The sequence below is a fragment of the Eretmochelys imbricata genome, chromosome 8 (genome assembly GCF_965152235.1).
Source record: "Eretmochelys imbricata isolate rEreImb1 chromosome 8, rEreImb1.hap1, whole genome shotgun sequence".
In the NCBI taxonomy this organism is placed as follows: domain Eukaryota; kingdom Metazoa; phylum Chordata; order Testudines; family Cheloniidae; genus Eretmochelys; species Eretmochelys imbricata.
The window spans coordinates 105,237,592-105,258,576 of NC_135579.1; the positions used below are offsets into that span (position 1 = coordinate 105,237,592).

Genomic DNA, 20,985 nt, shown 5'->3' on the forward strand with positions numbered 1-20,985 from the left:
GTGAAGGAAAGTGGCAGATGCATCAGTGCTTTGTACAGAGGGCGTGGAGGTTTATGGTGGGGAAGGTAAACGGGGGAAGGGAGGAAATCTCCTAGCCTGTAATTTCTCATTGTGCGGGTGCTTTGGGGCGGGGAGGGGGGCAGATGCGGTCGTGCTGAGAAATGCCTAGGTCAGCTCCTTGAGTGAAACAAAAGTGAGAGGCGATCCCTGTCTGGAGCTAAAATGGAAACGGGGAGTCAGCACATCCTGCCCCGCTTGCTAAAAAAGACATTCAAATTGCAAACAAATGTGGGGCGGGCTCCAGTGCTAACAAGCTCTCCATCCGGGGCTTTCAACAGGCACTGAGCTGTTTACTGATGTGGGAAGCCAGGAAACCTCAGCGAATCCCACGGACCCCCAGAGGTAACACAGCATCTACTTTCTCCTGCACTGAACAGAGCCACGGGGCTGGGCTGCCAAAGAGGGATGGAAAAAATGACTCTTCTAACAAATCACTGCTTCCCTAGGGTTGCCGGCAGCTGCTACTCAGAACTCTGTGGAGACATAGGGATCGAACCTGTAGCATCCTACTTACAGGGACCAGCCCCTTCCCACCACAGGGTGGAACCAGGGTTAGCACTACAGAGGCTCAGGTGCACAGGTGAGCAGTTCTTGTCCCATCCCCTAGGGGGCAGCACTGATACAGACACTTTAGCTAGTACAGCAGGCTGGAAAATGGTGTTGGAGTTTTTTTCCCGGTGGAAACTTTTGGTTAAAAAAAGGTTTTGTCAAAAATTTCTACCTTAAGTTTGACTTTGTGGTGAAAACTAAAAAGCCTGCAAATATCTGTATTTGGAAATGCTGCTGCAGTATATCACGGGAACTATAGTTTGAGTGCCTCATGCTCCGGTTCTCCTCCAGGGCTCCTTGGTTGGACTCAGTTTCCCATGATGCACCATGGAGTTCCCTCATGGTAAAGGATGCCAGTTGCATCATGGGAGTCCATGGTCAGGATGCATCCTGGGAGATGTCGTTTGGCTGGGGAGACTGGCCGAGAGAGGAGAAAAGGGACAAGGGGAAACTGGACTACGATTAATTCCATGAGGCTCCATAGCAGCCTAGCCAAATGGAAGTATTTCAGGTTTGCGTCACACTATTGTCAAACGTTTGGGCTTTGATAAATTGAAATTTCCTGCAGAAAGCAGGCGCTTTGCAGGAAACATTTCATTTTGTCAAATAACCAATTTTATACTGAAAACCAGTTTTGTGGCTTGTCTGATTCCTCATCCAGCTTCGTTTGACCCCTATCTTTTGTTTGCCAAGAGCCCTCTGTGCTAGCCACTGCTGTCTGACTAGCACGGAGTGAGCCCAGTGCATGCAATACCTACCTGAGCACTAGAAGGTGCTGAGTGACTGAGTCAGGGAGCAGGGAGGACGGCAGATGGCAAGGAGCTCTTGTGAGCTTGCATGGGTGAAGAATCCAGCCTGTTCCTGCTGGGTGCTCGCTTGCTTCAGCCTGAATCCAACACCGGGGAGCAAGCTGCACACCTGATCTGGTGTATTGCCACACTGTACTCAGCAGCTGGTGTAACTGCAGTGCTGCCTTCTGCTGGATGGAATCAGATCTGCTCCCCTGTGTGTCCCAGGCCCTTCACTGCTAATAGAGATTCCCCCTCAGCTGACATGGTAGAGGCTTTTGCAGCAGGGAGCTCTGAGTTCTTGCTGTGACGTCCCGAGTGGAGCCATGGAGGTGGAGTTTACCAATGAAGCCAGCTTGCGGCCCTGGGACTGTTCTGCCGGCTGGTGTTTCAGTCAAGGCAGATTGCGTTGCACCCTGGCTGGAGAGGCCTTATCCACTCATCAGTTGCCAACAAGGGGCTTTGGGCGGGTTGCTTATCACGACGGGCGTTGGCTCCTTTGGCTCTGTGCTCAGCCCTCTGACGAGATGTGTCCCAGTGAGTTATCGGCGAGGACGGCTCGGGAGGGGAACGCAGCACCCCATGCTGCCCAGCAGGAGAGTGCCCTGCAAAGCGACTGAGCGTAGATCCCCCACCGGCTCCCCGCACCCTACCGCTGCTAGCTGGGCCCTCGGAGCGTTATGCGTTCGTATTGCACAGCACCAGTATGATTGTTCCGCTTTGCTCTGGGCCGAGCGGCCTGTGTGCTCCCATCAAGCTGTCCAAGCCCTGCCCCTGGAGCTGGGTCAAATCGTGCTGCCGTTTGGGAAGCAGGGCAGTCCAGGCTCAGGCACTGGCCCGGGACTCAGGAGACCTGGGTTCCAGGCCTGGCTCTGCTGGTGACCTGCTTTCCCAAAGTCCAGTAGGCTGCCACTCCCCGTAGAGGATCCAGGGATCTCGTGTCTGTTCAGAGGCAACGCGTGGGCACCAGGCAGTGCATGGGAGACCTGGGATCCAATTCCAGCGTCTTGCCCCCCAGGCTGGGAGAGAAGGACCCATTCTCCTCTCACGTGGCAAATGCCGTGACTCATGCTGACGGCTGGGGGGTTCTGCCGCTGGCCGGGCCCTGCTCAGAGCGGAGCGGCTGCTTGTGCCTGCGGCCCCAGGGCTGCTCTGCTCTGCTCTGCTCTGGGGCACGCTGCAGTATTTTCACGCCGACCCCCGTGCGCCAGCTTGCATTTTGCTCTCCAGAATTTAACTTGGGTGTGGTCGTATAAGCAGCTCCCTTCTCCAAGCCAGGCCTGAGGCCAAAGTGCTGCCGGCTGGGCCCTCGAAAGGGGAAATCCACGAGGCCTTTAGCGCATTAAATCACAGCCAACCCTGCTAAGGCCCCTCTGTCCGGCTCCCGCGGTGGCCAGATGTCGTCTTCCAAGGGAATAATGGACGCTGTTGAGTTCAGTGCTGCCCAACTCTCCTCTGGAAGGTGGCTAAGACAGGCCCGGTAGGTGCTTCCATCCCAGGAGAAGCAGAGCCGGGAAGCCTGACGCCTGCGGGAGGTGCACGCAGAGAGACCAGAGAGGGAGCAGAGGTGCAGTCAGCCCTCCAGCTGTGATCCACGGTTAAATAAAGGTTCGGCCAGTGGCCGGGGGCGGATGCGGGAAGGCGCTACGTGCTGTGTTCTAGTAGCTGTTAATAGAGGCGAAACCAAAAATCCCAGCCCGGGCAATGTAATCCCAGGCTGGATTTTCCCTGTCGTATTCAAGAGAAAACCTGGGCTGGCAGGTGGGGAGTGGGAAAAGTCCTAAAGCACGTGGCGAACTCTAAACAGCTGCGCTTGCACCTTCGACGGCCTGGCAGCTGAGGCCCAAGTCAGGGCCCCAGGAGATCTGGCTTCTAGTCCCTGCTCTGCTGCTGACTCTCTGGGTCCTTGAGCAACTCCCTTCACCCCGTTTGTCTGTTTAGACGGGAAGCTGTGCAGGGCAGACTGTGTCTGTGCAGCCCAACGGGGCCCTGATCTCCGCCCGAGCCCCAAAGGCTCCTGTAATGTAAAGGCTCTCGCGTGATTACGTCTCCTGCCTCTCAGACGTGCACGGCGCTTTGCGAACATGCAGGACCCGGCGACTCCCTGGCCTGAAAATCTTCCAGCAGGGACGAGGATAGAAAAGGATCAGTTCCTCCAGAGAGGCACATGTGTTCTCCAGGGCCAGTGAGCGAAGTGAAGAGCTCGCTCTTTGGGTGAGAACCAGAAACCCTCCCAGCAGCCTGCCGGGTGACTGAGGCTCAGAGGGTTTAAAGATCTCCTGGAGCAACATAGCACTTTTCGTGTTGTTTTGATCGGGGCGAATCTGTGCTCCTTTCCTTCGTTAATTGCAGGGGAAAATAAAGCCAGGGAGGGGCTGCCAATGTCGGTGAAATGGGATCGTAAAGATCAAACCCCCCCACTGCTTGCAAAGCGGGCATGGGGCAGCCAATGGGGCGGTAAGCGCCGCACTCCAGCAAAGTATGTGGGGGAAGGACAAAAATCACTGGTGTTCTTTGCAACAGCGCGGGGATACTGCAGCCCGGCTAGACTGTAAAATGCTGAAATGAGGGGACAAGCCATCCCTGTGGAAGGTCACAGACATCACTGCAGAGCCACCGGGGCACATTTGGCCCAATCTTTCCAATTCTTCTACAGGCTCTTGTGTTCCGCGGTTCAGTCCGAAGGCTCAAAATACAAGGCAGCCCTGGTCTGCGGGGCGGTAACCTGCTGGAGGCATGGCAGGGAGCAGGTAAGTGTCTCTCTGTGTCCCATTTAGGGGCCTAATCCAGTGCCATTGACTTCAGCTGAACGATTCCCATTGGCATCAGTGGAAGATGGGTTGGGCCCACTGGGTCTGAGCCAAAGCCAGTGGGATTCTTTCCATTGTTTTCCCTGGGGGTGGGATCAGAGCCGTGCCATTAGCCGCTCCAGAGGGGCGGTGGGCGAATGCTACCTGGGCTGGAAGGCAGCCCTTGGGCAAGTGGGTGTCAGCTCTGCTGACATCCGTGGAGCTGCCCCTGCTCTGGGGAGCTAGCATACACAGTTTCCATCTGTCCCCCCATCAGATGGCTGGGGCAGTGGTCGGGTTGCGTTAAAACCCCTAGAGCTGACAGTATGGGTTCAGCAAGGTGGATTCTGGCCTTTAACTGCAGCTGAATTGGGTCCCCGGCTCTGTGCTGCAGAGGGAATGTTGACCTGAATTGTGTGTAAGAGCACCTCCTAGGGCACGGTTCTGGCGGTGCTGCCATGTGCAGGCTCGTTCTGTTCCGATGCTCACAAGGCTTCCCAGGGAGAGTTGTGCCCAGTGGCATTTCTGTGATGGATCTTGTCCATCCCAGTGAGCTCAGCCCCTGGCCAGATCAGACCTAACATCCTTCTTGAACAGATCCAACCTCATCTACACAGCCTGATGCTTAATCTCTCAAAAACTGTCCCAGAAGGCACTAGGCCTAGGGCCAAACCCTGGGCGATGGGCTGGGATGCCCAAGAACAGCCCCTGGCCTGTGTCCCCACCCCCTGGGGTGCACTGCTCAGGTGCAGGGGTCTGGGGTTCCCCACAGCGGCCCCGGGCAGCTCCTACTACTCGTGGCTTTGGCTTCTGGGGGCATGGCTAGGGGTGGGGCCTTGGGGGCAGGGGAAGAGGAGGAGTAGAGGGCAGGGCCCCCTTCTCTGGCTTCTTCCCGGCCTTTATAGCTCCGGACTAATAAGATTGGCAGGTGCGGCCAGTTACCAGGCAGGCACAGGGCTATTCACCTGGCCCCAATCCATCGCCCTTGATTGGGGCTGGAGTGTCAGGACCTGATTAAGGGCTTCTCAGCCAGCACCCTGCCACAGTGACCAGTGAGGTCTCAAGTGGTGGAGTGCAAGGAAGCAAAACACTGAGTAGGTGAACTTAGGTTGTTTAAGACGATAAGGCCCTAAGTGCATTTAATGGATCATATATTGGTTAGTAATAATATAAGCAATATAATTGTTGGCTAGTTTTTAGTGTGGTTAATAAGACCTCTGAATAACCTTTTTGGGAAGGAGTGCAAACAAAGCCTTTTTGTCTTACTAGATATTCAGTTTCAGGAATGTCCTGAATACACCTGACTTGGGTACAGGACAACAAAAGCACAATCAGAGAAAGCAAGGGAAATCCCCATCTAATAATAAGACTAATAGCTTTGTTATTGTTAATAAGTAGCGTGACGTTCCCCTCTGGTGTCATCTGGACTGGTGATCTGCTAGGTCACTCCAATCCTTGACTCTGGGAGCCAGACTTACCCTGCTCTGCTGTGAGACCCCCCTCCTGGGCTGTTCACACACAGCCTCTAGCATGTAAGCTGCTCCTTGGATTGCTCAACTGAATGACACTAGCCAATATTTCTGGTCCCAGACGCAACCCTAGGAACCTCCATCTTGCACTGTCCAGTTATGCCCGCTGGATGCTGCAAGCTTATATGAGTTTGTCAATTTAACAAAGAAATTGATATGTACCAGGCTTGTTATCTCAAGGGGAGTCTCTGACATGCTTCAAACCAAACACACTGCTTCAGATAGGATAAACAAACAGATTTATTAACTACAAAGATACATTTTAAGTGATTATAAGTCAAAGCATAACAGGTCAGATTTGGTCAAATGAAATAAAAGCAAAACGCATTCTAAGCTGATCTTAACACTTTCAGTGCCCTTACAAATTTAGATGCTTCTCACTACAGGCTGGCTGGGTTGCTCTTCAGCCAGGCTCTCCCCTTTGATCAGCGCTTCAGTCGCTAGGTGATGATGTCTGTAGATGGAAGTGGAAGAGAGAGGAAGAGCATGGCAAACGTCTCTCCCTTTTATCATGTTCCTTCTTCACTCTTCGCTTTGCCCCCTCCCTTCAGAGTCAGGTGAGCATTACCTCATCGCAGTCCCAAACTGACCAAAGGAAGGGAGGTGACTCACTCGAGAATCCAACACATCTTTTTGTTGTTGCCTGGGCTGGCATCCTTTGTTCCTATGAGGCTGGGCTGGGTTTATCCCATACATGCCCTGATGAGGTGTGAACTGCCCCTCTGCTCTTGGAGAGTTTTTGCCTAGGCTTATTTTAAGCCATGAAGACACATTTTCAGCCTCATAACTATATACATGAAATTATAACCTATAACATTACTATACAACCATGCTCAGTGCATCATGAGCCTTCCAAAGACACCCACCATGACAAACTTTGCATTGGATATCACACAATCATTTTATAAGGATGAACATGGGGGTGTAAGGTGTTCCCCCGAGGTACAGAGTGTCATAAGTAGATAACATGTTATATAATCTAGTGTGTAGTGTAGAATTTCATATATGGCCATAACTATTAGGCAATTAATCAGAGGAGGGGGTGTCGATAAAAGTGGGATGTTGATAAAAGTAGGGTGTCCTCTTAGGTATAAAAAGAGTGTGCTGAGATAAAGCCTTTGCCTTTATGTATAACCTTTGTTTGTGTACACCCAACTCATTCGTCTGTTACCCCCAATTGATCCCTGGGGTGTGGTATTCTGTACCTATGCTGAAATAAACCTGTTCCTTGGATTTGAATTCAGAGTCAGCAGGGATTTCTGGCTGCTACAGCAAGCAGTGGTTGTCTGCTTTGCTAAGTTCAGAAGATAACCTGTGGGCTTGGTTGGTGGTCCTGAGATATCCTTCCAAATATCAAGGAGATCTCTGACTGGCTGCAACAATGCCTCTTCTGGGAGAAATTAAGACAGTTATAATAATTTTAGCTGCTGTGGGGAAGCTTTGGTGCTTTCCCAGAACCCTACTGGGTTGGACTTGAAAATACTATTCATCTGTGCAAATAGTTTCTATTGATCCAGCAGTGCAGATGCTTCTTAAATGGAGTGCCTTGGAAGGAAAGTGGGGTTCAAATGCCAGGAAAGAGATCTGGGGTCCATATTCAGTTGTTTAGCTCAAATTGGAATCAGAGCCCTGTCTGATCACGAAATGTTTCCAATACCATATGCAACTTATCAAATAGGAATTTGGAAATAACAAAAATAACAGCAGTTCGGGAGTAGGGTGACAAGATTGCAAATGTGAATAATCGGGAGGGGGGTGGCTCCTAATAGTCCCAAATATCAGAACTGTCCCTATAAAATGAGGTGTTTACCAGACAACAGGTGCCCCGTGGAACAAGCGCTCTGCGTGATGAATGGTGCTTGGAGCAAAGACCGAAGTCCAGCGAATGACGATGTTAACAACACTTGCTCAGTGTTTCCTGACAAACTCGAGCATAACATTCCCTGGGCGGGGGGGTGGGGAGAATATTCTCCACTCTGAGAAATACGTACATGGTGCTGTTGAGATAACAGTGCCACCAGCACGTTCTGCCTATGGGCTTTTGTCTATCATGGTATTTGGTGGTTTCTTAAAGCCCCAGCGCCTGGAATTGTGTGATAATCTCAACTTCCGTTTAAAATGTAGGCAAGCTTCTAGCCCTCGTAGGTGGGGAGAAAAGCTCAGAAATGGGAGCCACATGTGACCCTAAAGCTCAGGAACCAGAAGGCAAAGAAAGAACCCCCAAAATCTCACGAGGGCTAGGCCAATCTCAATGATCATTTGCGGCCTGACTCCTGAGGTTTGAACGTGTGGGCTGCCCATGCTGCTTCTGACGCCCTAGAAAACGGAGCTGCCAAGGAAGCCCCCACCTTGACTGGAAATGGGGTCCCCTTCACCCAGGTGTAGCCCCCCCTCTCTTCAGTATCCAGGTGCTGTCAGTAAGCCCTGTATCTCTGCAAGGGGGATCCCCCGCCATGAGCCACAGCTGCCTTAAAGCCCCCCTTTATTGCAGTGTGTGCCCCCTGCCCAACCAGGGGAGGGGGCTGGCTGGCTGAGCCCCTTCTGCCCGGAGCCAGGGAGCTGCCCCCGGTGCTGCCCCTGCACTCCAGGGCTTCCTCCCTCTCCAGCCTGCAGCAGGCTGCTGGGGATCGATGACTCTGTGCTCCTCCCCTCGCCGCAGCTTGCTGCTGGGGATCGATGACTCTGTGCTCCTCTGTCCTTGCTGCAGTCTCTCCTGGGGGGATCTATAGCTCGGCGCTCACCTACCGCCTCCCGCCGGTTCCGGCCGCCTATCGATTCTCTCGGCGCTCGTTGGGAAACCGCAGCGCAGGCGCAGTAGCTGCCGGTGCCGCCATTGCTGTCCCGGGAGAGAGAAGCCGGTACAGGAGGCACCTGAGGTAACGGCGGGGGCGGCCTGGCTGCTGTGGGGCAGAGGAGCCGCCTTGCCCCGGCCGACAGACCACGGGCTAACCCCCCGCCCGGCAGCGGTTCCCATCCCCCCGGCTGCGGGGCGGGTGGGGGGCCCGGGGTCCCCCGGCTGCGGGGCGGGTGGGGGGCCCGGGGTCCCCCGGCTGTGGGGCGCGTGGGGGGGCGGTTCCCATCCCCCCGGGCGGGGCCGGGGTCCCCCGGCTGCGGGGCGGGTGGGGGGCCCGGGGTCCCCCGGCTGCGGGGCGGGGGGGCGGTTCCCATCCCCCCGGGCGGGGCCGGGGTCCCCCGGCTGCGGGGCGGTTCCTATCCTCCCGGGCAGGGCCAGGGTTTAATTACATGGTTGTGTGTTGTTTATCTTAATTTTTAATGTTCAAGCATCAGGAAACGGTTGTCTGACATCTGCCGCGGAAGAACGGCGGATTTGGTATTGGGGAATGAATAGTTTCCCCGAGTGGGGGGCTTTGGACTGAAATGTTCTGGTGTCATTTGGGTGATTCTGAGGAGGGGCTGAACGTGTTATTCTGTGGTGTCGAAAACACCCTCTGTTTTCAGTTGCAGTTTGTAAAGATGGAGTTTCAAGCAGTGGTGATGGCAGCTGGTGGGGGATCCCGAATGATGGACCTAACTTCCAGCATCCCTAAGCCCCTCCTGCCAGTAGGCAACAAACCTTTAATCTGGTACCCATTAAATTTGTTAGAGCGAATTGGATTTGAAGGTGAGAGATTGCCAGTTGCTAACCCATAAATTAACAAATTAATTCCCCTGTCAGGGCAGGGTAGTTCTCTACATAACACACAGGCTTGGCAGAAATTCAGTGTTTATTTTTTTAATAATTTATAATTGTCATGGATAATATGGGTGTTTATTTGTAACCATAATTTAGATTTTTATTTTAATGTTTACAGTTCTGTAAAATTATGGGTTTTAAACTTTAATTATCAATGTAAATTTAAACAGTTGTGAGAAATGATGGAGGGGGGAGACAGTAATTACTTAATGACAGTAGACACTGAGATTCAAAAAGTTAAAGCTTTATAAGCATTAAAAAAACAAATTGTCAACATCACATGTCAAAATATACGAAGTAAATATCTTAAATTAAACTCTTATGAGTTCTCAAGCAGCATTTGTCTTACTTTGCCTAGCTAGCTGTAAATGTCTATTATTGTAAATGGAAATATGTTTTGTCAAGTTATGTGTGTATGGTGGAATTGACTCTGATCCTTCCAAGCCTAATAATACAGTATTTATTATGGCTTTATCTGCTCTACCTTAAAGTGTGCAAAGCAATGGGATTTCCATCCCGTCCCTCGGGAGACTTTCCGTAGCCAAACATGAACTTTCTCCTCATAGTCAGCCTAAATTTTCCCCTTTCCTTAATTTTATCCATTACTCCTAATTATACCCTTTGTAGCACCCTAAATAATTCCTCTTCCTGCTTGGTGGAAACCATTCATATACTTGTTAATTGTCATTGTCTCTGCTACTTAGTTTTTTAGATTATTTTTCTCCATCTGTATTAGTTCATATTTTTCCAGTGTTAACGTTTTAAAATTACTTATAGATTCATAGATTTAAAGTCCAGAAGGGACCAGTTAGATCTAGTCTGACCATAGAATTTCCTATAGTTATCCATGCATTGAGCCCAATGTCTTGTACTTGACCAAAGCATTTCTTCTAAAAAGGCATTCAATCTTGATTTTAAGACATCCAGAGATGGAGAAGCACTACTTCCCTTGGTAGTTTGTTGCAGTAGTTAGTCACCCTCACTATTTTAAAAAATTGTGTCCAATTTCTAATTTGATTTTATCTGGCTTCAACTTCCAACCACTTGTTCTTGTTCTGCCTTTCCATTAAAGAGCCTGTTAGTACCTGGTATTTTCTTCCCAGGAAAGTACTTATACACTGTAATCAAGTCATTTCTCAATCTTTTTGGCAAGATAAAGAGATTGAGCTCCTCAAATTTCTCACTGTAAGGCATTTGCTCCATCTCTCAAATACTTTTGTGGCTCTTTTCTGCACTGTCTCCAGTTTTTCAACATCCGTTTTAAAATGTGAACAACAGAACTGTACACAATATTCTAGCATCTGTCTCACCAATGCTGTAGATAGAGGTAAAATCACCTCTCTATTCCTCCTCATTACTCCCCTGTTTATACATTCAAGGGTTGCATTAGCCCCTAAATCCTTTGCAGAGTCACCACTTTCCACTATACAGTTCCCCAGTCTGTAGGTATGGCCTACATTCTGTGTTCCTAGTTGTATACCTTTGCATTTGGCTGTATTAAAATGAATTTTATTTAGGTGGGCCCAGGTTATTGAGCAATCTAGATCTCTTTGTGTGACTGCCTTATCCTCCTCATTATTTACCACTCTGCCAATCTTTGTGTTGGCAACAGATTTTATCAGCAGTGATTTTGTATTTACTTTCAGATTATCGATAAAAATGTTAAATAGTGTTAGGCCCGATAGGACTGATGATTGCAGAACTCCACTAGAAACATCCCCTTCAATCATGATTTCCCCATTGATGACGACTACTTCAGTTCTGTCAGCTAGCCAGTCCTTGATCCATTTAATGTGTGTTTTATTGATATTGTACAATGCTAGTTTTAAATCAGAATGTCATCCAGTACTAAGTCAAACGCCTTACAGAAGTTTATGTATGTTTGTCAAGGTTCCTTCCCCACTGAACTCTAGGGTACAGATGTGGGGACCAGCATGAAGGACCCCCTAAACTTATTTTTACCAGCTTAGGTTAAAAACTTCCCCAAGGTACAAACTTTGCCTTGTCCTTGAACCGTATGCTGCCACCACCAAGCATGTTAAACAAAGAACAGGGAAAGAGCCCACTTGGAGACGTCTTCCCCCAAAATATCCCCCCAAGCTCTACACCCCCTTTCCTGGGGAAGGCTTGATAAGTTACAGGTGAACATAGACCCAAGACCTTGGATCTTAAGAACAATGAAAAATCAATCAGGTTCTTAAAAGAAGAATTTTAATGAAAGAAGAGGTAAAAGAATCACCTCTGTAAAATCAGGATGGTAAATACCTTACAGGGTAATCAGATTCAAAACATAGACAATCCCTCTAGGCAAAACCTTAAGTTACAACAAGACACAAAAGCAGGAATATACATTCCATTCAGCAGAACTTATTTTACCAGCCATTAAAGAAAAGGAAATCTAACACATTTCTAGTTAGATTACTTAAAAAGAAAAGGAGTACTTGTGGCACCTTAGAGACTAACCAATTTATTTGAGCATGAGGTTAGTCTCTAAGGTGCCACAAGTACTCCTTTTCTTTTTGCGAATACAGACTAACACGGCTGTTACTCTGAAACCTTAGATTACTTGCTAACTAACAGAAGTTCTGAGACTGCATTCCTGATCTGTTCCCCGCAAAAGCATCACACAGTCCCTTTGTTCCCCCCCGCTCCTGATTTGAAAGTATCTTGTCTCCTCATTTGTCATCTTAGCTTCTTAACCCTTTACAGGTGAAAGGGTTTTGCCTCTGGCCAGGAGGGATTTTATAGCGTTGTATACCTATCTGTGATTTGGGGGGGGGCGTGTCATAAAAATAAAGGGAAGGGTAACCACCTTTCTGTGTAGAGACAATGACACAGGAAATGTTGCATCTACAAAATTACCGTTATCAACTGAACTTCTATTTTAATCAAAAAATCAGGTTTGTTTGATTAGACCTTTTTTCTATAAAACTGTGTTGTCTGGCATTAATTATACTTAAGGCTACGTGTATGTCATGGAGGTCATGGAAGTCATGGAATCCATGAATTGTAGAGACCTCTGTGATATTCTCTGCTTCAGCCGCAAGTGTTGCTGGACTCTGGAGCTGGCAGCCAGCAGGCCCTGGCACGGTTCCAGTGACGGGGCCCCCTGCAAGGTTCCAGTGATGGGCGCCAGCCTCATGCCGGGGGGGACACACCTTGAGTGAGCGGCTGGGGGTATCCCATTTTCTCTTTGGGAAATATGGTCACCCTGCAGCTTCCATCCACCGTGGGCGGAGGGAGGCCCCCCCTGAAGCTCCTAGCTGCCATGGGCAGAGGGGGAACCCCACAGCTCCCAGCCACCCTGATGGCGGGGGAAACCACAGAGCCGCAGCAGCAAAAGTCACAGACAGGTCTTAGCTTCTGTGAAATTTTGTTTATTGCCCATGACCTGTCTATGACTTTTACTAAAAATAACCATGACAAAATCTTAACCTTAATTATATTCTCATACTTAAATTCCGTATTGATTTTTTTTTAACATTTCCAGCCTGTTTAGATCTTTGTATCACTGTTCTATTTTTGCCAGTGTTCACAGGTCTCAGTATATGACTTTCAGTAACTTGATGTCTTCCCTCGATCAGACAATTTAATAAAAATGTCAAATAAGACTGGATGTACTAACAAGCCCTGCTCCACTGGCTGTTTCTCTCCCCCCCCCCCCCCCCCCCAGTCAAGACATTGCCATTTATCATTTTCCTTTCTTTAGGTCCTTTAGCCAGTTTTGAATCCAAGGCAGTTTTTGATTTTGTGGGACATTATAGCAACTGCTTTACCTAAAATCAATTGCAATTCCATGCTCCCTTCACATTCTGGTTTTATAATTCTAGTAAACAAAATAAATCAACTTTGAAAAGTAGCTCTTAGTCAGCGGTACCAAACTGCCCTATTGTTCTCGTGTTCATTAATTTTCTCCGTCTCATTAATTAGTCAATCCAGGATGGCTTTTTTGGTTAGATTCTTTTCATATTGGATCATTCTTTCATCTGTGTAACCTGGGGACATTTCTGGTGCATGTCTGGTTGTGTTTGTTACCTACCATAAGTTTTTGGGAAAGTCCCCAGGTGTACAGTATTTTGTGAGTTTTATCTACTTCAAGACTAATTTCAAGAAGTTTTGCTTTTCACCTTGTCCTTCATTCCTGGGTGTCCATAGTAAATGCCTGTTGCAGTTGATGTTTTGTTTATAATGTTTGTTCCCTTACCTGGAATACTTTACCACCATAGTCTTCATTTTCCCTCTGTATCTCCGTGGTGTTGTTAATGCTCCCACATACCACTCCATCTCCCCAGGTCCTTTCTGTCTTTCCTATCTAGAGTGATCCCAACTGTGTTGTACTCCGTCAAACTACAGTATTCCATTTCCCTCTCAGGCAGGTGCTAGGCGAGTTGAGTTCACTGTTGTCTCTAATAGCACGTTTGGTGTTTCTCTAGAGCGAGCTGTGCAAGTTGAGAGGTAGGGGAAGAAAGTTAACTCTGTATCTCTCATTGGTAAAATTACTGATCCTTAGGTGCACCAAGACAGGGATATTCAAGGTGTCAGAGACATTATCAGACATGTAGTTTAAATAAATTGCTTGCTAACAGTACCAGGATATGTACCCTGCTCCCCTCTCAATTTCATACTATGCCTCTCACAATGAAGAAAAATGTACAAAGGGTTACTTTCATGTCAGTCAAAAACTTAATCCTCTAGTTCTGTGAAATTGATTAATCTGGATCTAGTGTTTTTTTGGATTTGAAGAACTCCATTAAATCCATTCATGAAGCACAATGGAAGTTGGAGAAAGTTTGAAAGTGTGTGTGTATCCTGTACATTGGATAGGTGAATACATTAATATTTGTTGCCTTATTACCCCTCACCCCTCTCTTCTTTTCTACTACAGAGGTCATTGTGGTTACAACCAAAGAAGTCCAGAAGTTGCTAAACCTAGACACAAAGATGAAATTAGATATAGTGTGTATCCCTGATGATGCAGACATGGGTACTGCAGACTCACTAAGGCATATTCATCAGAAAATTAAGGTACAACGCTTTTACCTTGGCTAAAGGATGTCTCCTTTAAGATTTTTCCTTCACGTGTGATTTAAAATCATAGCAGTTCTTTAGGAATTCTACTGTGTAATGTTATGACTCTCTCTACTGTTCGTCATACAACACCCAGAACAACGGCGCCATGATCTTGGTTGGAGCCTATAATACAAATAGGCATGCAGATGATTTAATTTCAAACCACAGAAGTAAGGAAATTCTGAAATAGGTTTGAAATTGTCTGTTTTGTCTACTTATTTCAGTAGGTATAATCTATAATCTATACCTAGGCACACTGTGTAAGTTAAGGACAGAATTTCTGCCTTAATATTGAATTTACTTTTGTGGATTGAAGTCAGATGCTTAATGTTTTAATGTGTTTGGTTGTTTCTTCCCTCCCCCCTCCTGTATTTTTTAATTCCCTTGCCCTTCCCTTCATGGCGTTAAATTCTCTTTTGATTCCAGTGGAATGCCAATGGACCAGGTAAGGTTCGAAGTATCCATACCCCCCCATGTGTGTGGCATAGGAAGAAAGAAACACAAGTATAAGCAGAGACTTTCCCCTTCTTATGTGCAGACACCCACAAAGACAGGATGAGATTCTTAGGGTATATTTACACAGCAAAGAAAAACTTGCGGCTGGTGTGTGCTGCCCGGCTCGGGCTCGGGCTGCGGAGCTCTTTCATTGCTGTGTAAACCCTGAGGTCTGAGAGCCTGGGCTCCAGCCCAAGACTAGAAGTCTACACACAAATGGAACCCCCTCCCCTCCCCCCGCCCCCCAAACCTATCATGGGCCTGCCAGGGGTTTTTCTTTGCCGTGTAGACATACCCATACACGGCAGACCTACACTCTGGATACACGCGATGGGAGTAATTCAGGAAAGGTGATTCATAGGATGAGTATACAGAACAAAATAACTCCAATGGGCAAAGCTGTGCTACAAAGAGGACTGAAGTGCAAGTTACAGTTCGGAGCTGTTTGGGTGGTATTCTGACCCAAGTGTGTGAATGCAGTGATGAAGCAGGACCACTGCTCTATCAGCTGTATTGGCTGGCTGGATCTATCCCTAATCAGTTAGACATCGCTCTTTTTGGCCATCCTTGCAACTCTCTTCTGGAGACTTAGGAGACAGCAGTGAAGAGGGTGAAGGGTAGGGAGAAGAGTAGAAAATGACATACTGCTTCAGTGGACGTATATTTTTCAGAGACATTAAAGAAGGTCCAGAGAGGGATTGAGGGTAAGAGTTGGAAGCAGCGTGAGGCTTTGCTTTAGCAAAGGTTTGCGGCCTGTGAATGTATTGGCGGCCTGCAGTTCCCTTTGCTTCCCATCTTTGTTTGCCCAGCAAAGATGGAAATAGTGCCCTCTCGTTGCAAATAATTTGGCACTGAATTCTTGAGCAGATTGCTGCATGGTGTGTATTTTGGAGCCATTCCACTGGTTAATGAATACAATTGGTATACCTCTTACAGGATATGTCATCTCCTGTCTGGTATAGGTGAGAGAACTGCACAGTCGAGGAAGCTGAAAATTTGCTGAGTCTGTCTAGTAGAGCTCAGGTATAGCAGGAGAGGAACCTGGTTGGAGAAGCTGAAGTTTCCTTGCCGAAACAATTGATGCTTGTGGCAACAGTTTGCTGGCAGCCTTATCACAGCCACTGCCAAAAACTGGTGAGAAGTCTGTACTGGTTGTTGAAATTTTTATTTGTCACAATGAGTTAATTACCCACCAACAGAAGAACAAGTCTGTTTTACACAGTAAAAATGATGTAACGTTCTAGACAATTTGCCTGTATTTAGTGCAGGTGAAGGAGAGTAAAGCCAAGATTATAAAGTACAGTTAGAAATAACCCTCTGGCCAGTTCAAAGCTGGTTGCAAAACTCAATAAATTCTGAATAGGTTTCAGAGTAACAGCCGTGTTAGTCTGTATTCGCAAAAAGAAAAGGAGTACTTGTGGCACCTTAGAGACTAACCAATTTATTTGAGCATGAGCTTTCGTGAGCTACAGCTCATTTGTATGCATCCGATGACGTGAGCTGTAGCTCACGAAAGCTCATGCTCAAATAAATTGGTTAGTCTCTAAGGTGCCACAAGTACTCCTTTTCTTTTTGCAAATTCTGAATAGGTATTAGACCACTGGAAATCATGAAATGCACATGACCTAGCTGTTCTGTATGTTCTCCTATGCAGGGATGTCACGCTGTTGTGACCTGCTGTCTCAGCACACTGCAATATAGTGGAAGCTCAGCTATTGCAGCCATGGTTGAATTAAACATTTTGGTTTTGCAAAGGCTATATGAGTCTCCAAGATCTGACTTAAAAAAATTCGTACAACTGACATCAGAAGAGCTCAGGTCTGCTGAGCCTGTAAGTGCTGTAGGGAAAAGACTTTCTCCTTTCTCATACTTACCTGGCCTCTATCACGGTGGTATTTGAGTGCCTTATGATCTTGAATGCATTTGTTCTCCTCACACCAGCCCTGTGAGGTATGATCATCCCCATTTCACAGATGGGGAACTCAAGTGCATAGAGACACTAAGGTCACAGAGGAATTGAACCTGTCTCTCTAGCCCTAACAACTTTACCATCCTTCCTCTATCCCTTGTTACAGTACTAGTCTTGATTATTCAAACACAAGACACTCTCTCTCAGCTGAGAGCAGCAAGCAGCTAGTTCCACTCATTATGGGCTCTGTCCCCTGGTTATTGAAATGAATGAGGGCAAAGCAAACTTGTGCAAAATCTCGTCAGTCTCCATTTCACCTGCTTTGCACCCCCTGCCTTTATCTGTCAGGCATAAACACTCAGAAGGTGTTTATGCTGTATGTAGGTGTTTATGCTGGATTGGAACACTGGTCTGTCCAGTAAATTCTGCCACTCAGACAACATCTCATGTTTCATAATGATTCAATCACCAGCCCCCATGATGTGCGTCTTGTCAATATAGTAAATTCTTCCTGCTCCAGCCCTTCCTAAGTAAGGATCTTATCCTTAAACATCTGTATTTGGGAGTTAATGGACAATGCTGATAACTTAATCCCATGAATTCTAGGCTTTGAGTTCCTAGGTAAAGACATCTGGATCTGCCCTTTCTTTGCCTGAATTAGCTCCTTCAGAATTAATTTATTTTCAAGACCTTTTGTGGTGTTCAACACAAGTATTTGAACACCTGACAACCGGTAACAGGTTTATCCTCACGACACTCCTGTGAAGTAGGGGAGGGGTATCGCCACTTTGCAGGTAGAGAACCAAGGCACAGAAAAATGAACTCAAGTTCCCAACATCACACGGGCAGTCTGTGACAGACCGGGTAATTGAACCCCAATCTGTAAAATCCTAGACCAGTGCCTTCGCCACAAGATCCTCCTTCCTCTCTTCCATGTGTGAGATGCCAGCTTGTTCCAGGGGATCAGGACAATACACAAGTTCAGAGATTATTGCTGAAGTCGCTTTTTCATTGGAAACTGCTGAAATGCTATACCAAATAGAGGTGCAAGCCCTCAAGACACAGTGGTTGAATGAGCACTTAAAAGTGGATCAAAAGGAATACTTGGTTTAGTGGGAGTATGACTTTGTCTAAATTTTATAAGTAATTGAAGAATCATTTAATTTGAACTTCAAACTCTAGTTGGGATTGTTAATGCTCACATTAATTAAATGCAAAACCCTGATAATATAACATTAAGATCACATGTTTCAAATCACCAGGCCATGAAATACAAAAGTTAACCTGGCTAGGTTGCACATATGTAGTGCTGCTATTCCTGTATTTCTTAAGCCTTCCTTATAAAGGGTCACTTACAGATTTTATTTCTGTCTGAAAACTTTGTACTGATTGTTACAAGTAACATCTAACAACCCCAATTCTTCAGTGGCTGCCATGCAGGTGTACCTTGTGCAGAAAGTGGCTGAATTCAGCAGGGCTCCATGTAGGTCCAGGAGTGTGCCTGCATTGAACAGTATGCATGATTGGGGTTTTCGGATGTCAAATATCCCAAGTATACTGAAAAAATATCAAATTTTGTCTATGTGTTTGGTCAATTTCATTGCTGTCTTTATAATCAGTTTCCTTGGTATGTATGCATCTTTAACACCGCAACAGTGCGGAGAGAAATTTTTTTGTAAAGTAAAAAAGTGTGATTATAAAACAAAAAAGTTGGAAAGAGGACTCGGGCAGTTATATCAGAAACTAATTTTAACTTAGGTTTTAGAAAATTGGCTAGATTTCAAGTTAACGGTATTTTTATAGTGTATTAAACAGTATATGTTATAAAACGTAAAGCCTCTTGACTGAGTTCATATTGTGCAAGTTTTAAATTTTGCGTTTCCTGACTTATTTTCTTTTTTCTCTTAAATGTGCAAACATAACATTGCAGCAGTGTAGTTCTTGCCGTTATTTATGGAAGACTCCAGTACTTTCTGTGGTGTTTCGATAGTTGCATCACCAGTGGAGCAGAAAACTTCAGACCCAGCGGTGTACAAAACTGAGATGGATACATACAAAAAATGGAACTCCTGTGGATCTCATCCACATTGTTTTGCTGGCAGCACAGAAAAAGCTGCTTAAAGTAAGGGAACAGCCTCCTTCATTGAATCTTTTAAGGTAGTTTAGGTGTTTAGTCACAGACAGGTGGCTTTGCTGGATTCTGCAGGAGAGAAATAAAGCCTCCAGTTATACTGGCAGTGAAGTCAGAGGCAGCCACAAACACGCTGTTTATCTTGTACAGAATGTTAATATTCCATTCTTCTGATTAGCTCTTGCTGTATATTCCTGTCTGGTTTCAGAACCTTGAGTATCTATAAAGACTAGGAGTGAAAATTCAGTAGCTTAAATAACTAAGACCTGCTTATATCAACTTCTGCTGTATCTACCTACTAGAGTTTTCCATACCATAGGCAGGTAGCCAGAAGGGGTCACTAAAATTTTCTTCTTGACGTACATCTTAACTCTTTTTTTTAACTGGAGACCTGCTAATGGTGCACAGTCTATGTAACTATCACCTATCTTATCACCGTTCCTATCACCGTTACCCACCCTCCTTCCGATCGATTGCATCCACTTGTACCCAGGGTTGTGAGTTCAATCCCTGAGGGGGCCATTTAGGGATCTGGGGCAAAAATTGGGGATTGGTCCTGCTTTGAGCAGGGGGTTGGACTAGATGACCTCCTGAGGTCCCTTCCAACCCTGATATTCTATGATTCTATTTACCAGTGTCACATTTTGCCTTAAATCAGACCATAAGGCCCGATCCACTAAGGGACTTGGGCACTGCAACACTCAGTGTCAGGGGGACTAACTTTTAGGCACCTAGAAAATCACAGGAACAGCTTTGTGATCCACAAAGCCTGAGGTAGGTGCCTCGGATACCTGTACAGTACATGGCGGGAGAGGAAAGTGCCTCAGAATGTGATCCACTAGTCTGGGTGCCTAAGTCCAGGTGGCAGGGAGGCCCCTACTGCTGCTAGTGATCCATGAATAGGAACCCCTCTCTTGGAGTCAGGTGCCTTAGATGCTCAAGTAGGTTCTTGAAGAAATGAGTTAGGCACCTGCCTCACTGCACAAAAGTGGGAAGAGGTGGTGGGGCCCACCTTATACCTTTAGATCAGTGCATAGAGCACTTGTTTGGGATGCGGAAGGCGAAGATTCACTTTCTTCTGCCTGAGTGGGGGAGAAGATTTGAACAGGGGTCTCCCACCTCTCAGGAGAGTGCTAACCACTGAGCTACGGGAGAATCTGATGTGTGGCTGCCTCAATCTCTCCTCTCGAAGCTGTTCCTCTTTGCATGAGTAATTAAACAGTGATTGGACCAGAGGGGCTGGACCCTTTGTCTTCACCTACCAGGTCAGTGCTATAACCAGTGGGCTGTAGAATATCCGTGTGTGTCTGTCTATCTTCCGTGCTCTCTGGATATATGAAGCAGGGGCACTCACTTTGCCAGGATGCCTCTAGACTTTGTTAGTGGAAAAATAACTAAACTTCTAAAGAATAGGCACTCTAAAAAGTTAAGTCATCCAAAGTCCTGGTTTTCATTGGGGATAAATGTGAAAATAACTTTTAAGTAAGCATGGACTAGGCCAATCCATTTGAGTTGTGAGCAGACAAAAAATGAACAGTTTTCAAAAATAAAAGGAATACTGTTTTTTTTCAAGACTCTTAACTGTAAACCTGCTGGTCTGATTAACCCTTAACTTTTCCCAAATTCTCTGGAGTAAAATGAAGCATGCAATGTTTGAGGTTTGAGAATTTTTAATTTGAGTTAGAGTTTGATCAAAACCAAGTTTATAATAGAAATTGTCTTACAGTAAGACTGTAGAGCCTGACTCTGGTTGTTAAGTGGCTATGGGAGCGGAAAGTACTCGGCACCTTGCAGGAGGTCCTCAGCAGCTCAAAGGATCATATTTCCAGCTTTGGAATCATTACTGTAAGTCCCTAATATTGGTCAGGCAAGCAAATCTATTAGTATTTCAAAACAATAGCTGCCTCATAAGTAGCAACGTTACTTTCAGAAAGGATAGCTATATGTGGCTAAGTAGAAGGGACTTGTACA

The 20,985-nt window shown here is 46.7% G+C and overlaps 1 protein-coding gene across 3 annotated transcripts in view; it reads left to right on the plus strand.

The window, feature by feature from the left end:
• Positions 1–3,510: 3,510 nt before the first annotated feature.
• The window catches only part of EIF2B3 (eukaryotic translation initiation factor 2B subunit gamma), a 143,825-nt gene continuing 126,350 nt past the window's right edge, over positions 3,511–20,985 (plus strand). Inside the window, exons 1-4 of one of the 3 annotated variants that reach the window (XM_077824626.1) lie at positions 3,511–4,147; positions 8,423–8,591; positions 9,175–9,337; positions 14,295–14,434. In XM_077824626.1, the coding sequence (XP_077680752.1) occupies positions 9,190–9,337; positions 14,295–14,434 (288 nt within the window). In that variant the 5' untranslated portion in view covers positions 3,511–4,147; positions 8,423–8,591; positions 9,175–9,189. Of the gene's footprint in view, positions 4,148–8,422; positions 8,592–9,174; positions 9,338–14,294; positions 14,435–15,910; positions 16,109–20,985 lie in introns of those variants that run through there. The other 2 variants (XM_077824628.1, XM_077824627.1) reach the window with 2 other exon arrangements.